This window comes from Osmerus mordax, chromosome 2 (assembly GCF_038355195.1).
Source record: "Osmerus mordax isolate fOsmMor3 chromosome 2, fOsmMor3.pri, whole genome shotgun sequence".
Classification (NCBI taxonomy): Eukaryota; Metazoa; Chordata; class Actinopteri; order Osmeriformes; family Osmeridae; genus Osmerus; species Osmerus mordax.
Window position 1 is genome coordinate 2735679 of NC_090051.1, and position 26676 is coordinate 2762354.

Consider the following 26676-nt stretch of genomic DNA (forward strand, 5'->3'; position numbering starts at 1 on the left):
TGATCCGGTACGAGACTGGGTCAACGTTTTGTCCTTCACACCACCGAGAGAAAGTTTGCCAGCGTGTCACATGACCCCTCACAGTGGATCACATGACCCCTCACAGTGGATCACATGACCCCTCACAGTGGATCACATGCGTGTGCTCTGTACAGTCTGGATGACAGCCTCAGACAGACCTCTGTGTTCTAACAGGTCCCTCTCAGTAGCCAAGCCATGAGAGGACCTCCGATCCCAGGTGGGCTCTTCACCGTGCCTCCGGCTTGGGAGAGCATCCTTCCACTGAGGGAGAGGCCTCGTCCATCCACCCCCAACGGTGGTTCGTCCCCGTGACATCAGGTCTGCTCCTTTGTTGAGCAGGTCTGGGATATGCAGGGCTCTCAGGGAGGTGAGACAAGACGGGTACTCATGCAGGCACCTAAATATGTCCTCTGAGCCTTCTCATGCTACAAATGGACAGATACAAACAGATGGGTTTCAGCAAAACAATGATTGTCACCGAACTACCTCCTAGTTAAGTTACTAAACCAGCTCCCTGGTTCATGTGTGTGTGTGTGACCCCGCCCAGAGTAGGGAGGGAGGGTAGGGAGGGAGGGTAGGGAGGGTGGGGGGAGAGAGTAGGGAGGGAGGGTGGGGTAGAGAGTAGGGAGGGAGGGTGGGGGGGAGAGAGTAGGGAGGGAGGGTAGGGAGGGAGGGTGGGGAGGGTGGGGGGGAGAGAGTAGGGAGGGAGGGTAGGGAGGGAGGGTGGGGGGAGAGAGTAGGGAGGGAGAGTAGGGAGGGAGGGTGGGGGGAGAGAGTAGGGAGGGAGGGTGGGGAGGGAGGGTGGGGTGAGAGTAGGGAGGGAGGGTGGGGGGAGAGAGTAGGGAGGGAGGGTAGGGAGGGAGGGTGGGGGGAGAGAGTAGGGAGGGAGAGTAGGGAGGGAGGGTGGGGGGAGAGAGTAGCGAGGGAGGGTGGGGGGGAGAGAGTAGCGAGGGAGGGTGGGGAGGGAGGGTGGGGGGAGAGAGTAGGGAGGGAGGGTAGGAGGGAGGGTGGGTGGGGGAGAGAGGTAGGGAGGGAGGGTAGGGAGGGAGGGTGGGGGGGAGAGAGTAGGGAGGGAGAGTAGGGAGGGAGGGTGGGGGAGAGTAGGAGGGAGGGATGGGGGGAGAGGAGTAGGGAGGGTGGGGTGGGGGAGAGAGTAGGGAGTAGGGAGGGAGGGGTGGGGGAGGAGAGAGGTAGGGAGGGAGGGTGGGGAGGAGGGTGGGGGGAGAGAGTAGGGAGGGAGGGAGTGAGAGGAGCGGAGGGTGGGGGGGAGGAGGGTAGGAGAGAGTAGGAGAGGGAGGGTGGGGGGGAGAGAGTAGCGAGGGGAGGGTGGGGAGGGAGGGTGGGAGGGGGGAGAGAGTAGGAGAGGGAGGGTGGGGGGGGAGAGAGAGTAGCGAGGGTGAGGGTAGGGAGGGAGGGAGGGGGGGAGAGAGTAGGGAGGGTGGGTGGGGAGGGAGAGTAGGGAGGGAGGGTAGGGAGGGAGGGTGGGGGGAGAGAGTCGGGCTTGGGGTTGGTAGGGAGGGTGTGGGGGTGAGGAGAGGTAGGGAGTGAGGGTGGGGAGGGAGGGTGGGGGGAGAGAGTAGGGAGGGAGGGTGGGGGGAGAGAGTAGGGAGGGAGGGGGGAGAGAGTAGGGAGGGAGGGGGGAGAGAGTAGGGAGGGAGGGTGGGGGAGAGAGAGAGTAGGGAGGGAGGGTGGGGGGGAGAGAGTAGGGAGGGAGGGTGGGGGAGAGAGAGAGTAGGGAGGGAGGGTGGGGGGGAGAGAGTAGAGAGGGAGGGTGGGGGGGAGAGAGTAGGGAGGGAGGGTGGGGGAGAGAGTACATTTACATTTATTCATTTAGCAGACGCTTTTCTCCAAAGCGACTTCCAAGAGAGAGCTTTACAAAAGAGCACAGGTCACTGATCATAACACTGAGACGCCCCAAACATTGCGGGGAGCCAAACAAGAAGCACACATTGTGAAAACCTAAATAAGTGCCAGAAGGAAGAACCATAAGAGCAGACGGTTGTCAGAAGAAGACCGTAGGTGGCGGGGGGGGGGGGGGGGGTGTAAGGCTGGAGGAGAGACTTGATGTAGTCGGGAGCAGTCCCGTTCACCGCTCGGAAGGTCAGTACCAGAGTCTTGAATCTGATACGGGCCGTGATGGGAAGCCAGTGGAGGGAGATGAGGAGTGGGGGGAGAGAGTAGGGAGGGAGGGTGGGAGAGTAGGGAGGGGGAGGTGAGGGGAGAGAGTAGGGAGGGAGGGTGGGTGGGTGGGGGGAGAGAGTAGGGAGGGAGGGTGGGGGGGAGAGAGTAGAGAGGGAAGGTGGGGGGAGAGAGTAGGGAGAGAGAGAGTAGGGAGGGAGGGTGGGGGGCAGAGAGTAGGGAGGGAGGGTGGGGGAGAGAGAGTAGGGAGGGAGGGTGGGGGGAGAGAGTACGGAGAGAGAGAGTAGGGAGGGAGGGTGGGGGGCAGAGAGTAGGGAGGGAGGGTGGGGGGGAGAGAGTAGAGAGGGAAGGTGGGGGGAGAGAGTAGGGAGAGAGAGAGTGGGGAGGGAGGGAGGGTGGAGGGAGAGAGTGGGGAGGGAGGGTGGGGGAGAGAGTAGGGAGGGAGGGTGGGGGGAGAGAGTAGAGAGGTAGGGTGGGGGGAGAGAGTAGGGAGAGAGAGAGTACGGAGGGAGGGGAGGGGGGAGAGAGTAGGGAGGGAGGTTAGGGAGGGAGGGTGAGGGGAGAGAGTAGGGAGGGAGGGTAGGGGGAGAGAGTAGGGAGGGAGGGTGGGGGGAGAGAGAGTAGGGAGGGAGGGTGGGGGGAGAGAGTAGGGAGGGAGTGTGGGGAGGGAGGGTGGGGGGAGAGAGTAGGGAGAGAGGGTGGGGGGGAGAGAGTAGGGAGGGAGGGTGGGGGAGAGAGTAGGGAGGGAGGGGATCACACTAGACACACACACAGTGTATTTTCAAGTGGGTAATACTGTCATATTACTTGTCCTAAATGTAGTGTTTCCAGGGTGTGTGTGTGTGTGTGTACATGTGTGTGTGTGTACGTGTGTGTGTGTGTGTGTACATGTGTGTGTGTACATGTGTGTGTGTGTGTCTATAGGGCCACTGGGTCACCAACAAACACACAGCATGTCTTCTATCATCCTGTATAAAACATCTTTATTTCTCCTTATTTAGTCACTAAGACACTATTTAGTTCATCACATTCAGTGGAACTGAGATCAAAGACAGGATCAGAATCAGAATGGGATTTATTTGCCATTAGAGTTTGCACAGACAAGGAATTTGCTTTGGCAGGAAGGTGCATACAATAAACATATACCTAAAATTTAAATATGTGGACTATCTATACTAAGGGTACATAAACTTGGATTGTTGTTTGTCAACAATGAACCCGTTAAGGAGTAGCATCACACGTGTGCGATAGTTCGAAAGCCCCACAGAGTAACGTCGCACGTGTGATTCTGAACATTCCAACCCACTATTTTCCGATAGACAAAAACGACATGACAAACGCTGTAGTATGGCTTCAAAATGTACAGTTAGGAGGCTAACAAGTAACGCTAGCAGGTAGTAGCATTGCTACGAGTATTATGCTAGGTTGCTAGGTAACGGAAGCTAACTAAAGCTAGCTAGCTTCCGTTTTGGAAAAATAACTCACTCTGGTGGAAGCGTCGGTAATATTTAGAGATATTAATCATATTTAATATCAGTAATATTTACATCTAAAGGTTAAAACAAAACAAACATTCTACACACAGCAATATTTACAAACACTCTGGGATATCAATCACAACTGTATACAGTTCAATCTTCAATGACATCTATGTGAGCACAGTGTGTGAGAGTGTGTGTGGGCTATTCTACCTGACACAGGGACACTGAGGAGTCAGGCCAAACCCTGAACCCAGGATAGAGGGGCTCAGTGAATGTGCTGTGGAATGTGTGCAGGTGGGTCAGTGTGTCAGAGGAGACTGTGTAGAAGGACAGAGTGCCGGCCGGCCAGTCCAGATACACTCCTACTCTGTGGGAGCTGGAGGGGGGGGCAGGTATGACAGTGTACTTATCATTGTGCCAGGCAGAGTAACTGTTATCATCACACCTCAGACTCCAGGACTTGTTATTGCATCCAAGCACACAGTCAGCACCCATTCCTCTCCTGCTGATTCCTTTATATGTCACTGCTATATGAACCACTCCTCCACTCCTCTCTGCCTCCCAGTAACAGCGCCCAGACAGACCCTCTCTACACAGCACCTGTGGCCACTCCTCAAATCTCTCTGGGTGATCAGGATACGGCTGCATCCCTCTCCTCCATGTCACCTTTCTGTTCTCCTCAGACAGAGAGAGGTGTCTGTTTGCTGTGTTTGGGTCCAGTGTGAGCTCACAGGCATCTGATGGGGGAGACCAAAACACAATATATTACTGATCATCATCATTCACATTAGAATGTCTCCCTCTTCCTGCCCTCCCCCTTTCATTCTCTCTCTCTCTCTTCACTCTCTCTCTCTCTACCCATGCTCACTCTCTCTTTCGCTCTCTCTCTCTCTCTACCCATCCTCACTCCCCCTTTCATTCTCTCTCTCTCTCTCTCTCTTCACTCTCTCTCTCTACCCTGCTCTCTGTCCCTCCCTCTCTCTCTCTCTTCCACTCTCCCTCTCTTCCTTTCATTCTCTCATTCTGTTCTCCCTCCCTCACATGCTACCTCTCTCCCTCCAAATCCCTCATCTCCTTACCCCTGATATGCCCCCATCACTCCATCTTTCTAGGGAGGGGGAAAAGGGGAGGAGAGGAGAGGGAGAGGGGGAGGAGGGGAGGAGAGGAAGAGGAGAGAAGAGGGAGGAAGGGAAGAGGGGAGGAGAGGAAGAGGGGAAGAGGAGAGGAAGAGGAGAGAAGAGAAGAGGGAGGAGGGGAAGAAGGGAGGAAGAGGAGAGAAGAGGGAAGAGGGGAGGAGAGGGAGGAGGGGAAGAGGAGAGCAGAGGGAAGAGTGGAAGAGGGGAGGAGGGGAAGAGGGGAGGAGAGGAGGAGAGGAGAGGGAGAAGGGGAGGAGGGGAGGAGAGAAGAGGGTGGAGGGGAAGAGGGGAGGAGAGGGAGGAGGGGAAGAAGGGAAGAGGGGAGGAGAGGAAGATGAGAGGAGAGCAGAGGAGGAGGGGAAGAGGGGAGGAGAGCTGAGGAGGAGGGGAAGAGGGGAGGAGAGCTGAGGGAGGAAGGGAAGAGGAGAGCAGAGGGAGGAGGGGAAGAGGAGAGAGAGGGAGGAGGGGAAGAAGGGAAGGGGGGAGGAGGGAGGAGAGGGAGGAGGGGAAGAAGAGAGCAGAGGGAAGAGGGGAAGAGGGGAGGAGAGGGAAAAGGGGAGGAGAGGAAGAGGGAGGAGGGGAAGAGGAGAGAAAGAGGGGAGGAGAGGAAGCTGGAGGAGGGGAAGAGGAGAGGAGAGCAGAGGAGGGGAAGAGGGGAGGAGAGCAGAGGGAAGAGGGGAGGAGAGGGAGGAGGGGAGAGGGAGGAGGGAAAGAAGGGAAGAGGGGAGGAGAAGAGAGCAGAGGAGGGGAAGAAGGGAAGAGGGGAGGAGGGGAAGAGCGGAGGAGAGGAAGAGGGAGGAGGGGAAGAGGAGAGGGAGGAGGGGAAGAAGGGAAGAGGAGAGAAGAGGAGAATAGGGGAGGAGAGTGAGGAGGGGAAAGGGGGAGGAGAGGAGAGCAGAGGAAGAGGGAGGATGGGAGGAGAGGGAGGAGGGGAACAGGGGAGGAGAGAAAAGGGAGGAGGGGAAGAGGAGAGCAGAGGGAAGAGGGGAGGAGAGGAGAGGAAGAGGGAGGAGGGGAAGAGGAGAGGAGAGCAGAGGAGGGGAAGAGGGGAGGAGAGTAGAGGGAAGAGGGGAAGAGGGGAGGAGAGGAGAGGGAGGAGAGGAAGAGGAGAGGAGAGGGAGAAGGGGAAGAGGGGAGGAGAGGAAGAGGGAAGAGGGAAGAGGGGAAGAGGGGAGGAGAGGAGAGGGAGGAGGGGAAGAGGAGAGGAGAGGGAGAAGGGGAAGAGAGGAGGAGAGGAAGAGGGAGGAGGGGAAGAGGAGAGCAGAGGAGGGGAAGAGGGGAGGAGAGCAGAGGGAAGAGGGGGGAGAGGGAGGAGGGGAAGAGGAGAGCAGAGGAGGGGAGGAGGGAAGAGGGAGGAGGGGAAGAGGGGAGGAGAGGAAGAGGGGAAGAGGAGAGCAGAGGAGAGCTGAGGGAAGAAGGGAAGAGGGGAGGAGAGGAGGGGAAGAGGGGAGGAGAGCAGAGAGAAGAAGGGAAGAGGGGAGGAGAGGAGGGGAAGAGGGGAGGAGAGCAGAGGGAAGAAGGGAAGAGGGGAGGAGAGGAGGGGAAGAGGGGAGGAGAGCAGGGGGAAGAAGGGAAGATGGGAGGAGGGGAAGAGGGGAGGAGAGGAGGGGAAGAGGGGAGGAGAGGGAGGAGGGGAAGAGGGGAGGAGAGGGAGGGGAAGAGGGGAGGAGAGCAGAGGGAGGAGGGGAAGAGGGGACAAGAGGAGGGGAAGAGGGGAGGAGAGGGAGGAGGGGAAGAGGAGAAAAGAGGGAGGGGAAGAAAGGAAGAGGGAAGGGAGGAGAGGAAGAGGGGAAGAGGGGAAGAGGAGAGAAGAGGGAGGAGGGGAAGAAGGGAAGAGGGGAGGAAGGGAGGAGAGGAAGAGGGAGGAAGGGAAGATGAGAGTAAGAGGGAGGAGGGGAAGAGAGGGAGGAGAGCAGAGGGGGGAGGGGAAGAGGGGAGGAGAGAGAGGAGGGGAAGAGGAGAGCAGAGGGAGGGGAACAGGGGAGGGGAGGGAGGAGGGGAAGAGGAGAGAGAGGGAGTAGGGGAAGAAGGGAAGGGGGGAGGAGGGGAAGAGGGAGGAGAGGAAGAGGGATTAGAGGGAGGAGGGGAAGAGAGCAGAGGGAGGGAGAGGAAGAGGGAGGAGGGGAAGAGGAGAGAAGCGGGAGGAGGGGAAGAGGGGAGGAGAGCAGAGGGAAGAGGGGAAGAGAGCAGAGGGAAGAGGGGAAGAGGGGAGGAGAGGGAAGAAGGGAAGAGGGATGAGGGGAAGAGGGGAGGAGAGCAGAGGGAAGAGGGGAAGAGAGCAGAGGGAAGAGGGGAAGAGGGGAGGAGAGGGAAGAAGGGAAGAGGGATGAGGGGAAGAGGGGACAAGAGGAGGGGAAGAGGGGAGGAGAGGGAGGAGGGGAAGAGGAGAAAAGAGGGAGGGGAAGAAAGGAAGAGGGAAGGGAGGAGAGGAAGAGGGGAAGAGGGGAAGAGGAGAGAAGAGGGAGGAGGGGAAGAAGGGAAGAGGGGAGGAAGGGAGGAGAGGGAGGAGGGGAAGAGGAGAGTAAGAGGGAGGAGGGGAAGAGAGGGAGGAGAGCAGAGGGAGGAGGGGAAGAGAGGGAGGGAAAGAAGGGAAGAGGGGAAGAGGGGAGGAGAGGAGAGGGAGAAGGGGAAGAGGGGAGGAGAGAGAGGAGGGGAAGAGGAGAGCAGAGGGAGGGGAACAGGGGAGGGGAGGGAGGAGGGGAAGAGGAGAGAGAGGGAGTAGGGGAAGAAGGGAAGGGGGGAGGAGGGGAAGAGAGCAGAGGGAGGGAGAGGAAGAGGGAGGAGGGGAAGAGGAGAGAAACGGGAGGAGGGGAAGAGGGGAGGAGAGCAGAGGGAAGAGGGGAAGAGGGGAGGAGAGGGAAGAGGGATGAGGGGAAGAGGGATGAGGGGAAGAGGGGAGGAGAGCAGAGGGAAGAGGGGAAGAAGGGAAGAGGGGAGGAGGGGAGGAGGGGAGGAGAGGAAGAGGGAGGGGAAGAGGAGAGCAGAGCAGAGGAGGGGAAGAAGGGAACAGGGGAGGAGCGGAGGAGAGGAAGAGGGAGGAGGGGAAGAGGAGAGGAGAGGGAGGAGGGGAAGAAGGGAAGAGGAGAATAGGGGAGGAGAGTGAGGAGGGGAAAGGGGGAGGAGAGCAGAGGAAGAGGGAGGATGGGAGGAGAGGGAGGAGGGGAAGAGGGGAGGAGAGCAGAGGGAGGAGGGGAAGAGGGGAGGAGGGGAGAAGGAAGGGGACATAGCACACACAGATGTACACACAGTATTGACGTGGGTAATTGTGTTAAATTACTGCTTCTAAAAGTGTGTGTTTACAGTGTGTGTGTGTGTCCATTTTTGACAGTGTCCAAGTCACTAATGGTATTGTCCCTTGTATGACCTTGTGTACTAGAACCAAGTAGCAGTCAATACTCACATCTCCAGGCCTTCAAAAGGCCAGGTTTGATCCTGCACTCTCCACCATGATCCACACTGTAGGGATAAGCAGAGGAATGATGAAAATACACTTCACCTGTTGATAAGTGACTTAGCAACTGACTTTCTAAGTAAACATGTTGTTTCTCTCTTATCATAAGAGGTGTATTCCAGAAAGCAGGTTTTACAAACTCTGAGCCGAACCCTGAACTCTGACTTGATGAACCCTGAGATGGGAAGCTCAGAGTTATCGCTTCCAGAACAGCTGATCTGAGTTCAATTCTAATTCACTGGAATTACATTTTGTCATTTAGCAGACGCTCTCATCCAGAGAATTAGAAATTCTCATGCGTGCAGCCGAGTATGAAGACATTTTCAGAAAGCAGAAAACCAACTTCAACAGCAAAAGAGGCAATTGTTCATTCAGTACATTTCAAAGCAGTATATTAATTTGACATTTAACCACGTCTTACTAGCCTGGCTCTGCCCTCCTACGTACTTCCGCTCAATTTTCATTTTGCTTCTGTACTCCGTCAGGGCTTTCCGTATATTAGTTGATGTCTCAAGTCAACTTTTTACCGTCCAATCAGCAAACAGAGGGAGTGGCTGAGAACGATGACGTTGATGTCGTGCGCTAGTTTGGATTGTAGTTCTGTAATGGCCGCGGAGAAAGATGCGAGCGAAGCCATTCGGTCTGTTGTGGCAACGCTGCCAAATATCCAGAAGTTAAAGCCGGAGCAAGAACAATCTTTGATCCCCACGGGGTTCGTTTGATTTTCCAGCTCGCTCCGTTAGTGGTGAAGGAGTTGGCTAAGGCGAACGCTAGAGATTGGTTATGGCAGATCCAGAGTGGCTCTGGGCAGATCCAATAGTTTTAAACTTCAACAGAGTACCCGCCTTCAAGGAAGTTAACGCTTGTCAAGGGAGCGAGCCCAGACTCTCTGTACAAATGAAATGTACGAGAGTCTGGTTAGGACCAGGCTAACGTCTTGGAAATGGAACAATCCTATGTGCGCAAAACAACTGGCACATTCTTCTCCTTTTTAATGACAAGATTACGAGAAGGAGGGTCCATCAACCTCCACAGCACAGATTAACAGTGAGAGGTTCAGTAAATGCCAGGTTAGCTCTGCATGGAAAACTGTAGAATTTCATGTCATCCGTATGTGTTATATGGCTTCAACAACAATCAGGTTGATGAGGAAAGGACCCCCCATGTCTGACAGTAGCTTCAGGCTCATCATGAGGGAGGGGAGAAACTCATGCTTTGTTACAGAAAAGCTGCCAGCAAGCAGGTGAGGTTCACAGTCAGTTACCGTGGTAACACACCCAGAGTTTTCAGTGTTTCCCATACATTAATTTATTTGTAACGGCCGGCCACAATTAGAGATTTACCACCACAAATTTATAAAATGGTCTTTTTGCTTTTACTGTTTAACATCACAAAAAAATATTTAATAGTAGAGCTGCACGCAGCATACTGATTCAGCCCCTTCTTGCCCCGCTCGCGTTCTCTCTCTCTCACTACAACAGACACGTCCGTGAATAAGCCCCTCTCTCCGTGCACGCTCTGAATCAATGCACGGGTCAAACAGCTTTTTCCCTCAGAGACAACAGGACAATCAATCTGGAGTTTACGAACGGTTAGGCCCAATCCCAATGTCCACCCTCACAGACTCACAGACTTTGAGGCACGTTCTCACTAAGTCTGTGAGGGCTTAGGGCTGTCCCACTGTCAAATTGTCAAGTTTGTGAGGGCTCTTTCGAACACATTTTATGCACCCGTAAGTCTGCATTTTTGCAGACTTGCCCACAATTCACAGCGTAGTGACGTGAAACACGAGGGTTACCGGGGGAAGCCTGGAAGAGAGAAAAAGATCCTGGCTAACCCTCCTCATAAGACAAGAAAGACGAAGAACAGTAAACAAACAAGCATGGAAGGAGCAACCAACCCTGACGTAAACAGAAATAGAAGTTAGAAATAACAGTTAACATCAGTAAGTTTAAACACAAAGCTCACTGACGGTTAATATAGCCAGAACTGGGTGTAGTAGGGCTGCACAATTAATACAATTTTAATCACGATCACGATTTTGGCTTCCCACGATCAAATTCGCGTGATGGAGCGATATTTAAAATGCGGCATTCTTTTGGCAAAGCCAATCTAGCGCTCCGTAAACCATAGGTGCGTTCGACATCGGCTGCATGAAACGACCAGCGAGAGTTGCTGCTTGCAGTTGGGGAAGAGTTATAAACGGCTGCGTAAAGTCGGACATTCCTGCTTCCTGGTTTGCTGCGTTGACGTCAGTCATGGCCGATCAAGCGCTGTTTGCTTACTTCATCACTGATGAACTGCATGGTATAATTAGCCTACGTGACAAAAAAAGTTGTTTTGGTTAAAATCAACAAATAATCATGATAATTAATCGTGATCTCAATGTTGATCAAAATAATCGTGCTTATCATTTTGGCCATAATCGTGCAGCCCTAGTGTGTAGGTTGTCCTTTGATGATAAATTCCAAATATGCTTTCATCAGATTTGATCCAACAACATTACTATTTTACCTATAATGCCGCAAAGTGCTGAACCATTCCAATTTATAGCATTTTGAGCTCTTGTAGCCTCTTGCACTCAATCACTTACTAGGTGACATCAAGTAAGTGTGTTAGGGTTCAGGGCTTAGGGTTTAGGGGGGACATGGGATTGGGCCTTAGTATCATCATTCTCTGCACAAAGGTGTCCAAAACTGAGTAAATATAATAATATTTGTGGTTAAAAACATTCGGCAAATATAACAATATGAGTCCAACATAATGTTTATATTATATGAAGCTCAAAAACTATTTTGCGCTCAAATTGATTCCATTTTCTTTTCTTGTTGAAGTCCCTAGCTACATTCACTTCAAACCAACACTAGGACCTAGGTTTGAGCTGAGCTACATTTTACAACGTCTGGTTTTAGTGACCTCTCTTTCTGGAGCTAAAAACCCAGAGTTTCCCTCATCTCAGGGTTTGAAAACTCAGTTTTCACTAAACCCGCTTTCTGGAAATACAATTATGATTGTGGCTACAACCATATTGTAGATTGTAGAGTAAACATGCAGTTTTAATTGTAACATCAAGAAATGCAAGGCCTATTAACGTAATTAGATATATTCAGTGTTAAGCGACATTACATTAAGAGGTATATAAAAAACAAACATCTCCTTACTTGAGTTTCCCCAGTCTGCAGTGTGGATCCTCCAGTCTAGCAGAGAGCAGCTTCAATCCCTTTTCTCCTGGATGATTGTAGCTCAGGTCCAGTTCCCTCAGGTGGAAGGGGTTGGACCTCAGAGCTGAGGCCAGAGAAGCACAGCCTTCCTCTGTGACCAGACAGCCTGACAGCCTGTAGAAAGAGGATCAATATTGTGACAGAATCCATCTGGGCCTCCAGAGTGAGTCAGCACAGAGGGGTTCATTTGGCAGGTACTGTCATAGCTGCACCTCCCCTCATTAGACAGAGTGACCCACGTAATCCAATATCAGAAAAGTTGAAGATGTAACTCTTTATACTGTATAAGAATGATACTGTGTTCAGCATTCCATTTGTGTAGAGAGAGGCCAACCCCCCAGGTGAACTATAGGCAAGGTAAAGGCTTAGGTAAACAGCAAGATCCTTATCTTATCTGAGCATTTCATTGAGTTAGCCTAAGCAGGGCCACTTTAAGACATATGCACGCACGCACGCACGCACGTGTGCAGGATCTATGCAAGGGAGCCAATGAAAGAAGAGCCATGTGACAGACAATTCTATATATTTGTACAACATGGTTTTTGTATTGGGAATGTTGGGATGATAATAGAGAATCGAGGATAAAGAACAAGCAAGTTTGCTTGTTCAATATTTCCACTATTTTAAACAGTTATCATATTCCAAAGGAAGAAATATTTGTGCATCTAAACCAGCCAAGATAAATTAGAGTAGGCTATAGGGAAAGGAATTGCACATTTGTGTGCCAGATAATATTTCCACAAAAATTCCCCCATTAAATACAATACATCATGACAGTTTGCATGATTTGAAATGGTCACTTATTATCACACTGGTATTTAATTATCACAGCAAACAATTACTGCACTGAACTTTAAGTAAAGCAAAAATAACAAAACCTGTAATTATCACTCGAACCATTCACGTATTCTATGCTAAACCTAGCAGTCACGTGAACGTGAATGAGGTGAACGAATCCTTTCTGTTTCCTCTACTGAGCCAATGCAACAGTCCCGATGCGCTGCCACGAGAAGATGAACGAATCACTCACTGAGACGACTCGTTACTCCCCAGTCATTCTAAAGTTTCGTTCAATATGAAGGAATCGTTCACAAACGACACATCACGACTGGCCTCTTGGTTGATGTGAACATACCACTTTACAATTAATAGACGTACACAAAAATAAATAAAAATGGCCATTCCTCTGTATACGGAGGTAGTGACCAAATCAACTAATAAGTCTCCCTGTGTGAGCTCTTGTTTAAACTGTAGTTAAGCTGTAGTTCTCCTTTAGCTTTCCGGCAGAATATACAGCATCTATCTTCCACTTTCCTAACTGTAGGAGCCATTTGTGTTTCTTATTGACATGTCATATTATTTTGGTTAGATAGAATTGTCAGAATATTTTGGACACTGGGTGGCAGTCATTGGAGGCACAGGGTTCTATATTTAGGGACACAGGTGACAGGAAGGGGCACAGGTAGAGGGAAGGGACACAGTTCTCACCAGACCAGAGAACAGACCACAGTGCACAGACCACCAATGACATTGGGAAACCTGGTATGTCAATCTACATTTTACAACTATGCATAATAAATAACAACTAAACGGCAAATAAGGACTGGAAAATCTGATACATTGTGTCAGCATAAGATCACTCCTAAACTACCTGTGTATAATGGCTACGATATATACGTATTGGAAATCTAGAAACGTTAAGCCAGAACTCGCCCTTTTATTGGAACTTGAGCTTCAAACTGAAAAAGGTTTTTTGTATTCCACAAAACCTGGCCGCTATCCCCAATCAAGGGACATTGTCGTCACATGCGCTGGTCTGACAGATTGGAAACCCTGAAGTTCAACGCGCAGGGAGAGTGCGTATGGGCAGCATCAAGCACGCTTTATTGAATGCTATAAAAGCCGTATTGGGAAACGGCTAATATAATGGGGTTGTTCGACTGAATGCTAAAATCTTATAACAATATCGTCTGTTTGAAAGTCGTGCAGTCGGCATACAAACGTTCCTGCATTACGCCAATGAGGTCTTATGTTTAATAAACAACTAAACGGCAAAGCCCTCTCCTGCTGCCTCTTCCTAGATATTTGTAACTACCTCCCGTTCCCCCTACCCTGCCTCAGTCACCTAAAATGTCATTTTACATATAAAACGGTGAAATATCAGCTTACCTGGCGAACTTGAACCAATTGAAGAATATCCCACCTCAGTCGCTCTTTATTAGCTACCTACAAAATGTCCTGGTTTATACACCGCGAATATCCTGTGGTTATCCTGAGGTAAACTTCTTCTAAATTACAGTAAAGAAACTTCTGAAATACTTTTGTTCTGGACTGGAAAGTCATGTTTTGTTGACTTAAACTTTCAGATGTTGGCTACATTTTTCTTATCTTTGAATTTTCTGAGCAGATATACATCGCTGGTTCCGACGCCATTAGTTAACGTCGTTCTTTTTAGAAACACGGCTAACTGATCCAGAGATGGAGATCACATGACAGAACATGCAAACGCGTCATGCTATTGGACAATATTATCATAGAGAAATAACAGCAAGTTCTTCTGAAAAATGAAAGGGGAATTAAATGGAAGTGAAATTAACCAAATGTATGCAAAAAAAACTTAGCTACCCAATAAATGTATATATTTTAAAATAACAGAATGCTTATCAGTATTTATTTAATTCTGTTAGGTCATTAGATAACCATATTCTGCTACAAAAGAGCAACATAACTGCCTGTTGGCTCTGCCTTCCGTCCTGAGAGAAGAGGAACTGCTATATTCGGATGCTGTTCGTGGATAACGGTGTTGGAACAAACGGTTATTCATCAACACCATCATGCCTATGTCTTTCTGTATTTCAACATTTTATATCTTGCTATAACCATATTCTGCTACAAAAGAGCAACATAACTGCCTGTTGGCTCTGCCTTCCATCCTGAGAGAACAGGAACTGCTATATTCGGATGCTGGTCGTGGATAACGGGGTTGGAACAAACGGTTAATCATCAACACCATCATGCCTGTCTTTCTGTATTTCAACATTTTATATATAAAATGTTGAATATATATATATATATATATATATATATATATATATTCTACACTGCTCAAAAAAATTATGGAACACTTTTGAAAACACATCAGATCACAATGTGAAAAAAAATTATGTTGGATATCTATACTGATATGGACAGTTTAATGTCTTAGGAACGAAAGGATGACACATCTTTTGATGGAAATACGTTTTCATACTTTAAGAGGGCTTAATTTTATAGACACCCCAAAAATCAAAGTGAAAAAATGATGCGACAGGCTAGTTCATTTTGCCAAAATTAAATTTCTTCAACTCAAAATGCTTCTCAATATCTTGTGTGGCCCCCACGTGCTTGTATGCATGCTTGACAACGTCGCGGCATGCTCCTAATGAGACGACGGATGGTGTCTTGTGGGATGTCCTCCCAGATCTGTCGAAGGGCATCAGTGAGCTCCTGTAAAGTCTGAGGAGCAACCTGGCGGCGTCTGATGGACCGAAACATAATGTCCCAGAGGTGTTCTATCGGGTTTAGGTCAGGTGATCGTGAGAGCCATTCAATTGTATCGATTCCTTCATCCTCCAGGTACTGCCTGCACCCTCTTGCCACATGAGGCCGGGAATTGTCGTGCATCCGGAGGAACCCAGGACCTACTGCACCAGCGTAGGGTCTGACCATGGGTTCCAGGATTTCATCCCGATACCTAATGGCGGTCAGACTGCCGTTCTCTAGCCTGTAGAGGCCTGTGCGTCCCTCCATGGATATGCCTCCCCAGACCATCAGTGACCCTGGTCATGCTGAATGATGTTGCAGGCAGTACAGTGTTCTCCTTGGCTTCTCCAGACCCTTTCACGTCTATCACAGGTGCTCAGGGTGAACCTGCTCTCATCTGTGAAAAGCACAGGGCGCCAGGAGCGGACATGCCAGTTCTGGTGTTCTATAGCAAATACCAATCGAGCTCCACGGTGCTGGGCAGTGAGCACAGGGCACACTGTAGGACGTTGCGCCCTGAGGACACCCTCATGAAGTCTGTTTCTGATTGTTTGGGCAGAGACATTCACACCAGTGGCTTGCTGGAGGTCATTCTGTAGGGCTCGGGCAGTGCTCAACCTGTTCCTCCTTGCACAAAGCAGCAGATATCGGCCCTGCTGATGGGTCGAGGACCTTCTACGGCCCTGTCCAGCTCTCCTAGAGTAACTGCCTGTCTCCTGGAATGTCCTCCATGTACTGGAGATTGTGCTGGGAGACACATCAAATCTCCTTGCAACGGCACGGAGTTGGACAATATGTGCAACTTCTGTAGGGTTAAGAAATTGCCTCATGCTCCCACTCAAAGAGATCAAGAGGGAAAAACTTGAAATGGCCTCCACATGCAAAACCAGTCCTGTTTTGGGGTCGGCTCATTGTTGCCCCTCTAGTGTACCTGTTGTTAATTACATCAACACCAATGCAGCGGAAAGTACCCCTCTGCTACTTAACTGACCAGATCATTATCAGAGAAGTTAATTCATGCCATACCCTGATAAAAAACAGTTCCTTTAATTATTTTGAGCAGTGTAGTTTAAAGTTGTTACATTATTGTCTGCATTCTGTTCTCTTTTTGCTTTAATGCTATGTTACATGTAGCAAAACCAACCTCAAGGAATATAATGGCCAATATTATCTTTAGTGATCTGTGCAAATGACCAATACAAGTGTGTTCAACTTCCTAAAGAGCAGCGTTGCACCTGACACTTAAGGCCGAAATATACTTTCCGCTATGTACGTGTACACATGCTGAATGGCTGCAGCACGTATCCTGCGTTCGTTTGGTGCCTACTTTGTGCACGTCTCCCTGGTCCTTAAATGTACGCATACGCAAGGTGCAATACCGACAGAAATCGTGGGCCAGTATGCTATCCCTGCATCTCCGATGGAATGCTACCATCAACCTACCCAGACGCTCCCATGTCACCCCGCTCTTCATCTCCCTCCACTGGCTACCCATCACGGCCCGCATCAGATTCAAGACCCTGGTACTGACCTTCCGAGCGGTGAACGGGACTGCGCCTGCCTACATCCAGTCTCTCCTCCAGCCTTACACCCCTACCCGCCACCTACGGTCTTCTTCTGACAACCGTCTGGTGGCCCCACCTCTCAAGAGCACCCGCTCCCAACCCAAGCTCTTCTCCTGTCTGGCCTCCCAATGGGGGAATCACCTCCTCACCTCCATCAGAGACACTGACTGTCTCCCCACCTTCAAGAAAAGGCTAAAGACGCACTTAAAGATTTGTTGGATCAGATGTTAGCTTATTTCCTCCAGGAACACAATGACAATTATTGAGGGACTTGTTGGTCACTCCTGTTGGTTAGTTGTAACTGATTTAACCATTTGTACTCGCTGTGAATTATATTATTGTTGCTTGCTTTCCACCAGATACACTCTAGCACTGTAGAGGATCATGTTGATTAATTGTACATGCTCTTATGTTTCTTCCCTTTGGCACTTATTTGCTTTTTCACAATGTATGCTTCATGTTTTGGCTACCCGCAATGTTTGGGGCTATCTCGTTGTTTATGATCATTGACCTATGCACTTTTTGTAAAGCTCTCTCTTGGAAGTCCCTTTGGATAAAAGTGTCTGCTGAAAGAATACATGTAAATGGACCATCCTCTGAAGTAAAAATAGCCAGTTACAGAGTAGTATTATACACCAAGCACACTTCTTGCTATTCCTAATCCGAAACCCTTCATGCAGTGGAAGAGGCGCCAACCATAGGGACTGACGTGGAAATTGACACCATACTGTTGAAACGATGACGATGGGTATGATTATGGATTTATCTGATTGAAAATGAAATTTTGAAAATTTTCACCCCTTTTAGTATTATTTTATATTACTGGGAACCATATGTTAAGCTGTTGACTTATTATAGTTGAGCTTAGTATTATTACCACTAAACGATAGAAGATATTGAGCCTGAGTGTGAGATCTGGGTGACAGAGGCTGAGGAGTGAGGGAGAAGGCCACCTGGAGGCAGGCAGAGGCCTGAGCTAGAAGTCAAGATCCGCTGTTTTTGACCCCACACCTAGAATCCTATCTGTGGCCGCCTGCACAAGGTCAGCACTAACCCTAAGTAGGGAGGATTTACAACGAGCCTGATTGTGTAAGCAGCGTGAGCAGCCTCATCGTAAATGTGGGTTACAGAACCTGTTTTAAGAGAAAAACGTATTAGTGTCACCCAGCAGCAAAATGTACATCTCCAAATTTAAGCAAGGTCAAAGGCATCAAAGCTAAGGTGCGAGTGAAATCTGAAACCCCCAGAACAGGTGTTATGCGTAAGATCGAAGACCATCTGTAACTATCAATAGTAAAATAACACATGAAAATAGGTGAGCAGTATGTAATTGCATGCCTGGGGGGTAAAGATCAGTTGGGTTCCGGAACCTGCTCACATTTATTGGGATTTTTGTCATCTTGAAGACCAATAAAGCCATTGCATCAAACTTTGCCAAGTTCCAGTGCCGTTTTTTGAACTTTGAAGATTGATTGAAGACTTTGAACATTTTCAAACAACAGCACAAAAGCTGCCAGATGCATAACTCCCTGTCCAGGTAAATGTACAATAATATGAGGAATAGTATATCTTAACCCTTGTGTTGGAGCCATTATACAACTTTGTTTTGTTTTATTTATATACCACATTGGTGATGCTAATAAATGGGCAGTTTTCTGTTTGAGCACTGGGTGGAGCATTGTCTTTGGGAAGGCATATAGGTAATTAACAGCCAGGGATACACAGGTGTGTGGCTAGGTGGAAAAGCATACAGCTTTTCACCGTGTCAGGTTTGTGTGTCATTGTTTGATTTGTGTGCAAAAGAAAATGAATGGAACTAATCCAGAAATGAAATGAAATGGACTGTATTGCTGTATTGTGTGCTACTGATCTAGATTACAGAGTCCATAAAGGTGCCGCAGATGATAGTCCCTCCAGTTCTCTCTTTGATGAAGTCATGAGTGCAACTCTGTTGTCTAAATCAACCATACAAATACATTACGGATTATAACTTTACTATTGTCTCATGTAGAACATAAATACAGACCTCAGTGTCTCCAGCTTGCAGAGTGGATTCCCCAGTCCAGCAGAGAGCAACTTCATGCCGGCATCCTTCAGATCATTGTTATTTAGATCCAGTTGTCTCAGGAAGGAGGTTGACTTCAGAGTTGAGCTCAGAGAAGCACATCCTTCCTCTGTGATGTGACAGCCTGACAGCCTGTAGAAGGTAATCATGATATGGATTACTAACACTACTATCTTCTAGAGGTAGAAATAAAGAAAATCAGTCTGATCATTTCCTATGGGTGTTGTGGTGAGTTACTGTTGCAAGCTGAAAACAACAGGGGTGTTCAAACAAGGTGTTCTCATATAGAGCTTCTCTCCTCTGGAACAGACTTACACATGCTGAATGGCTGCAGCACGTATCCTGCGTTTGTTTGGTGCGTACTTTGTGCACGTCTCCCTGGTCCTTAAATGTACGCATACGCAAGGTGCAATACCGACAGAAATCGTGGGCCAGTATGCTATCCCTGCATCTCCGATGGAATGCTACCATCAACCTATCCAGACGCTCCCATGTCACCCCGCTCTTCATCTCCCTCCACTGGCTACCAATCACGGCCCGCATCAGATTCAAGACCCTGGTACTGACCTTCTGAGCTGTGAACGGGACTGTGCCTGCCTACATCCAGTCTCTCCTCCAGCCTTACACCCCTACCCGCCACCTACGGTCTTCTTCTGACAACCGTCTGGTGGCCCCACCTCTCAAGAGCACCCGCTCCCAACCCAAGCTCTTCTCCTGTCTGGCCTCCCAATGGGGGAATCACCTCCTCACCTCCATCAGAGACACTGACTGTCTCCCCACCTTCAAGAAAAGGCTAAAGACGCACTTAAAGATTTGTTGGATCAGATGTTAGCTTATTTCCTCCAGGAACACAATGACAATTATTGAGGGACTTGTTGGTCACTCCTGTTGGTTAGTTGTAACTGATTTAACTATTTGTACTCGCTGTGAATTATATTATTGTTGCTTGCTTTCCACCAGATACACTCTAGCACTTTAGAGGATCATGTTGATTAATTGTACATGCTCTTATGTTTCTTCCCTTTGGCACTTATTTGCTTTTTCACAATGTATGCTTCATGTTTTGGCTACCCGCAATGTTTGGGGCTATCTCGTTGTTTATGATCATTGACCTATGCACTTTTTGTAAAGCTCTCTCTTGGAAGTCCCTTTGGATAAAAGTGTCTGCTGAAAGAATACATGTAAATGGACCATCCTCTGAAGTAAAAATAGCCAGTTACAGAGTAGTATTATACACCAAGCACACTTCTTGCTATTCCTAATCCGAAACCCTTCATGCAGTGGAAGAGGCGCCAACCATAGGGACTGACGTGGAAATTGACACCATACTGTTGAAACGATGACGATGGGTATGATTATGGATTTATTTGATTGAAAATGAAATTTTGAAAATTTTCACCCCTTTTAGTATTATTTTATATTACTGGGAACCATATGTTAAGCTGTTGACTTATTATAGTTGAGCTTAGTATTATTACCACTAAACGATAGAAGATATTGAGCCTGAGTGTGAGATCTGGGTGACAGAGGCTGAGGAGTGAGGGAGAAGGCCACCTGGAGGCAGGCAGAGGCCTGAGCTAGAAGTCAAGATCCGCTGTTTTTGACCCCACACCTAGAATCTTATCTGTGGCCGCCTGCACAAGGTCAGCACTAGCCCTAAGTAGGGAGGATTTACAACGAGCCTGATTGTGTAAGCAGCGTGAGCAGCCTCATCGTAAATGTGGGCTACAGAACCTGTTTTAAGAGAAAAACGTATTAGTGTCACCCAGCAGCAAAATGTACATCTCCAAATGTAAGCAAGGTCAAAGGCATCAAAGCTAAGGTGCGAGTGAAATCTGAAACCCCCAGAACAGGTGTTATGCGTAAGATCGAAGACCATCTGTAACTATCAATAGTAAAATAACACATGAAAATAGGTGAGCAGTATGTAATTGCATGCCTGGGGGGTAAAGATCAGTTGGGTTCCGGAACCTGCTCACATTTATTGGGATTTTTGTCATCTTGAAGACCAATAAAGCCATTGCATCAAACTTTGCCAAGTTCCAGTGCCGTTTTTTGAACTTTGAAGATTGATTGAAGACTTTGAATATTTTCAAACAACAGCACAAAAGCTGCCAGATGCATAACTCCCTGTCCAGGTAAATGTACAATAATATGAGGAATAGTATATCTTAACCCTTGTGTTGGAGCCATTATACAACTTTGTTTTGTTTTATTTATATACCACATTGGTGATGCTAATAAATGGGCAGTTTTCTGTTTGAGCACTGGGTGGAGCATTGTCTTTGGGAAGGCATATAGGTAATTAACAGCCAGGGATACACAGGTGTGTGGCTAGGTGGAAAAGCATACAGCTTTTCACCGTGTCAGGTTTGTGTGTCATTGTTTGATTTGTGTGCAAAAGAAAATGAATGGAACTAATCCAGAAATGAAATGAAATGGACTGTATTGCTGTATTGTGTGCTACTGATCTAGATTACAGAGTCCATAAAGGTGCCGCAGATGATAGTCCCTCCAGTTCTCTCTTTGATGAAGTCATGAGTGAAACTCTGTTGTCTAAATCAACCATACAAATACATTACGGATTATAACTTTACTATTGTCTCATGTAGAACATAAATACAGACCTCAGTGTGTCCAGTTTGCAGAGTGGATTCCCCAGTCCAGCAGAGAGCAGCTTCATGCCGGCATCCTTCAGATCATTGTTATTTAGATCCAGTTGTCTCAGGAAGGAGGTTGACTTCAGAGTTGAGCTCAGAGAAGCACATCCTTCCTCTGTGATGTGACAGCCTGACAGCCTGTAGAAGGTAATCATGATATGGATTACTAACACTACTATCTTCTAGAGGTAGAAATAAAGAAAATCAGTCTGATCATTTCCTATGGGTGTTGTGGTGAGTTACTGTTGCAAGCTGAAAACAACAGGGGTGTTCAAACAAGGTGTTCTCATATAGAGCTTCTCTCCTCTGGAACAGACTTCATGTTTCAATCAGGGAGGCTGGCACTGTCTAGGTGTTTATTAGGGTTACATCAAGAGCACTGAGTTGGAACTCTGATTATCTGTGTTCAACATCCATTTGCACATTTTATTTCCATCTCTACTCGTGATGCATGATTATGCTTTGCTTATGGTCTGCACCTCTCTTTGTCACCGACCACCTCTGGAGAAGTGGAACTCTCACTGAATTGCTCCTCCCAGGCTTTCTTAAATGTTTTAACTGAGTTTTCCTGAGTTTTTCCTTGTCTTCCTTGAGGGTTTAGGTTGGTTTAGGTGCAGTTCTATGGGCCCTCTGTGACATTGCTTGTAGAAAGGGCTATACAAATAACATTGATTTGAACACAATGACACGGTAGTCAGTAACCAATGTGAAATATTAACCTGTCTGAGAAGCTGATGTCACTGGGCTGGATTGTACCTGTGGAATATTCTATCTCTTGTCGTATACTGAGACATCATGTGGTCATCCTGAGGTATTTCTATTATGATTATAAGAAGAATTATAAACACTCCTACCCTCTGGAGGTAGAAATAAATAATATCAGTCTGTCATTTTCCTCTCAAACACCAAGGTTTGATCAGTCAGAGGACTTTCTGTTCAGGTTGGCTGACTTTACTTTTCTCTCAAATGGAATCGTACCAAACTATAGTGTCAGAAATTGTACATGCAGTGCACCTTTTTCTGTCCTTCTGTCCAAAAAGTTGAGAAGGACCATTTTGAGGGAGGAACAGAAGGGTAACATTTGCAATGGCCTCTTAAATTTTACCCTTCTGTTCCTTACTCAAAATCGTCATAGTAGTACAATACCCCAAGAAAGTATTACATATTACATCCAATAGCAGGTCTGTCAGTATACCACGCAGCATACTTTTCTGGCTATTTCTGACACACAACCCTTGATGCAGGGATAGTGGTGTCAAGCACAGGGACAACAGTACACTAGCGGACAGATACAAAACACAATGCCATGTCAATCTACAATAACATAATGAAGTAGTATGTCTTAAAGAGATTCCTGTCCCACCCTGATCTGTTTCACCCATCTCATGTTTGTCTCCACCCCCTCCAGGTGTCTCCCATCTTCCTTCCTACCCTCATTTATCCCTGTGTTTTCTGTTTGGGGTCAGTTCTTCTTGTTTGTCGAGCCGACAGTACCAGCATGTTTTTCTCTACCTCCTTTAGCGTTTTCTGCCTCTTAGTTCCCCTGGTCCTTACATCCTGCCTGCCCTGACTTCGAGTCTGCCTGCTGCCCTGTACCTGAATGACTCCTTGTGGATTACGACCCTTGACTGCCCTGACTATTCATTGGCCGGACCCCTTGTACCTTTAATAGACCACAAACTTATGACCAGTGTGTGATTCAGTGCGTGGTGTGAGATTATAACTATAGTTGTGTCATGTTGAACATGAATACAGACCTCAGTGTTTCCAGCTTGCAGACTGGATTCCCCAGTCCAGCAGAGAGCAGCTTCATGCCTGAATCCCCCAGGTCGTTGTTACTCAAGTCCAGCTCTGTCAGATCTGAGGAGGGGAGAGCTGAGGCCAGCGCTTCACAGCACCGTTCTGAGAGGTTACAGTCATTCAGCCTAATAACATAAGGAGAACATGAGACATCATCAGTCACGTTTTGTATTATAGGAAAATACGATAATCAAACACTATCACAATATGTGCTGTTGTAATATTATCATAGAAATAAAAATAAAAGCCTTATACATACAGAGCAGTTTTGGAGTCTTTGACCACTGGCAGCAGCCTCAGAAGACCTTCCTCTGATCTGAAGTATTTCTTCAGGTCAAACACGTCCATCTTCTCTTCTGAAGTCAGCAACACAAAGACCAGAGCTGACCACTGTGTAGATGAGAGCTCCTCACTGGAGAGACTTCCTGAGCTCAGGTAGTGTTGGATCTCCTCCACCAGAGAATGGTCATTCAGTTCATTCAGACAGTGGAACAGATTCATGCATCTCTCTGGAGAGGGATCCTCTCTGATCTTCTCCTTGATGTACTTGATTGTTTTCTCATGGCTCTGTGTTTTGCTTCTTGTCTGAGTCAGTAGACCTCGTAAGTCAGTCTGATTGGACTCCATTGAGAGGCCCAGGAGGAAGCGGAGGAAAAGGTCCAGCTGTCCATTCTTACTCTGCAAGGCCTTGTCCACAGCACTCTTGTAGAATCGGACTTCTGGTTTCTCTCTGAAAAGAGCCAACACTTTTTTGGAACTGGAAGCTGATGGAGTCTCAGACATCAGATTCTGCTTGTTGTTGATGAATGAGAGAAACACAAACACAGCAGCCAGAAACTCCTGAAAGCTCAGATGGACAAAGCAGAACACCTTCTCCTGGAAGACTTTACCATCCTGTCTGAAGATCTGTGTGAACACTCCTGAGTGCACTGAGGCATCACGGACATCAATTCCACACTCTGTCAGGTCTTTCTCATAGAAAATCAGGTTGCCTTTCTCCAGCTGGTGGAAGGCCAGTTTTCCCAGTGACAGAATACTCTGAATGCTGTCTTCATCCCAGTGTGGATCGGTCTCAGTTTTCCCAGCATACTTCACCTTCTTCTGTTTGGTCTGTAACACCAGGAAGGTTGTGTACATCTCAGTCAGGGTCTTGGGCATCTTCTCTTTCTTCTCTGTTCTCAGCATGTGTTCAAGGACTGTAACAGTAATCCAAGAGAAGACTGGTATGTGGCACATGATGTAGAGGATCCTTGATGTCTTGATGTGTGAGATGATTCTCCTGGCCAGGATCTCATCACTGCATCTCTTCATGATGTACTCATCCTTCTGTGGGTCATTGAATCCTCGTACCTCTGTCACCAGGTCAACACACTCAGAAGGGATCTGATTGGCTGCTGCAGGTCGAGTGGTGATCCAGATGAGAGCAGAGGGAAGAAGCTTTCCTCTGATCAAGTTGGTCAGCAGCACATCCACTGAGGTGGACTCTGTGACATCACACCAGCTCTTGTTCTTTTTGAAGGCTAAGGGCAGTTGACACTCATCCAGACCGTCAAAGACAAACAGAACGTTGTACTTGTCGTAGTTGGAGATTCCTGATTCTCTGGTTTCCGAGAAGAAGTGATGGACAAGTTCCTTCAGACTGAACTCTTCTCCATCCAACAAATTCAGCTCTCGAAACGGCAGAGGAAAAATGAACTGGATTTCCTGATTGGCTAGTCCCTCAGCCCAGTCTGTGATGAACTTCTGCACAGAGACAGTTTTTCCGATGCCAGCAACTCCTTTTGTCAGAACAATTCTGATAGGTGTGTCTCGTCCAGCTGAGGGTTTAAAGATGTTGTTGCATGTGATGGCTGTTTCTGTTCTTGCTGATTTCCTGGATGCTGTCTCAATCTGTCTCACCTCATGTTCTTTATTGATCTCTCCACTCTCACCCTCTGTGATGTAGAGATCTGTGTAGATCTTATTGAGAAGAGTTGTGTTTCCTTGTTTAGCTATGCCCTCGAACACAGTTTCAAACTTCTTCCTTAGTTCAGATTTGAGTTTCTGTCGACAAATCTCAGCACGCTCATCTAAACAAAAAACAACACATGTTAAGTGCATGTTTTTGTTAAAGGTAGTTTTGATTATTCACAGATTATGAACTGACAATGTGTCCTTGACATTCAATTCAAAACATATTTCCAATCTATGACCATTTATCAGGTACACAATAATGAAACAGCTTAGTATACTCACAAATAGTACAAGGTCATAGGAAGATCTACACAACATTGGGCTGCTCTGAGTCTCATAACCATCTTTGTACATTTAACCTTCATCATGTACCATCAATCGGTCTACTAAGACTAAATATGGAGTCTCTTACTTTTCTCCAGAGTGTCAGCCAGCTCCTTGTGGTTCATGTTCCTCAGGACGTGCAGTGTGATCTTCAGAGCTCCCTCTCTGGCACTGCTCTCCTGCTTCTCATATTCAGGGTCCACCACTTCCTGGTCCTCCCTCTGACTCTCTAAGCCTTCTGGGAAATCTGAACTCAGAATCCTCTTCATCTTCTTCAGCTCTTTCTTCACAAACCTGATGACAGTCTCCTCAAGCACCTGAAACAGAGAGGGAAGATATCAGACGAACCAGGAACTATCTACACAGTAGAACAATATGATAAAAATTATGCTGTCTTGTTTTTACTTTAGATTAACACAAAACTCACTGTGAATATGGAGGACAAGTCCTCATGGTGACTCTGGTCTGACTCAGACTTCTCCTGTTGATCTCTAAGGAAAAGAGATGACATTACTTAAACACATGGACCACATGTACAAGGGCTGATGATCTACTAAAGAGTGTATCATACATAAGCATGAGTGGTAAACTTGACTGTATCCACTCATGCATACACACAAACACACTGTATAAGAGTGATACCATCACTACCAAGTAAACCATCTTCTATACCGCTACAAGGCACTATTCCTTTAATACATTCATCAAAGATAGGAGCACTGTCACCCCCAGGTAAACAAGTGTGTTGTGTTTCAACCAGACACTGAAGATGACATCAGGGTCCACCTCACACAGGGCTGCATGTTTGCTAGCAGCCTGCTTTAGACACTGCAGCACTCCTCCACCCAGGAGTTGAAGACCTTCTGGTCTCAACCAGTCTAAGAGGGCTGAGCCCCGCCCGGTCTGTGCTCATACCAGGCCTGGTACCTGCAGGGCTGTACACTGACTCTCATGCTGTCTGTGTGTGTGTGTGGTGTGTGTGTGTGTGTGTGTGTGTGTGTATGTGTGTGTGTGTGTAGGGAGGTTATTGTTGTCAAAGTTTCACTAGAGCTGCACTGATCTCTCTTATTTGTATGTAAAGCTATTATAACAAAATTACATGTTTACAATAAATGTCAAGTCTTTTAAGGTGGAGAAGTAACTCACAGGCTTATCCTGGTTCGCTCTAGTCTCTACTGAATTAGAAAGAGCAGCTTTGAATAATTTGTCTGCACCGACATGGAATGACCTAATGGTAGTATGGTATGGCTTGCATAACTGCATTAGTTTCAGGGTAGTTTGTTGTGGTTGTGTTGTGGTTGTGTTGTGGTTGTGTCTCTGTGTTAATATCAGGTAAAG

At 47.7% G+C, this 26676-nt stretch overlaps 2 protein-coding genes across 6 annotated transcripts in view; both read right to left on the minus strand.

Annotated features, from left to right (window-relative positions):
- LOC136933266 (protein NLRC3-like) overlaps positions 1-26676 on the minus strand; it is a 102221-nt gene that overhangs the window by 68062 nt on the left and 7483 nt on the right. The gene's annotated exons all lie outside the window — the stretch shown is intronic.
- The window catches only part of LOC136933066 (butyrophilin subfamily 3 member A2-like), a 56025-nt gene that overhangs the window by 24439 nt on the left and 4910 nt on the right, over positions 1-26676 (minus strand). The window contains exons 5-12 of one of the 5 annotated variants that reach the window (XM_067228478.1): positions 25766-25829; positions 25427-25655; positions 23321-25130; positions 23019-23186; positions 21229-21399; positions 18563-18733; positions 11390-11563; positions 8178-8233 (exon numbers count right to left, since the gene is read on the minus strand). The exons of the other annotated variants lie outside the window; for them this stretch is intronic. Of the exons in view, the coding sequence (XP_067084579.1) occupies positions 8178-8233; positions 11390-11563; positions 18563-18733; positions 21229-21399; positions 23019-23186; positions 23321-25130; positions 25427-25655; positions 25766-25829 (2843 nt within the window). The remainder of the gene's footprint in view (positions 1-8177; positions 8234-11389; positions 11564-18562; positions 18734-21228; positions 21400-23018; positions 23187-23320; positions 25131-25426; positions 25656-25765; positions 25830-26676) is intronic. 5 annotated transcript variants of the gene reach the window in all.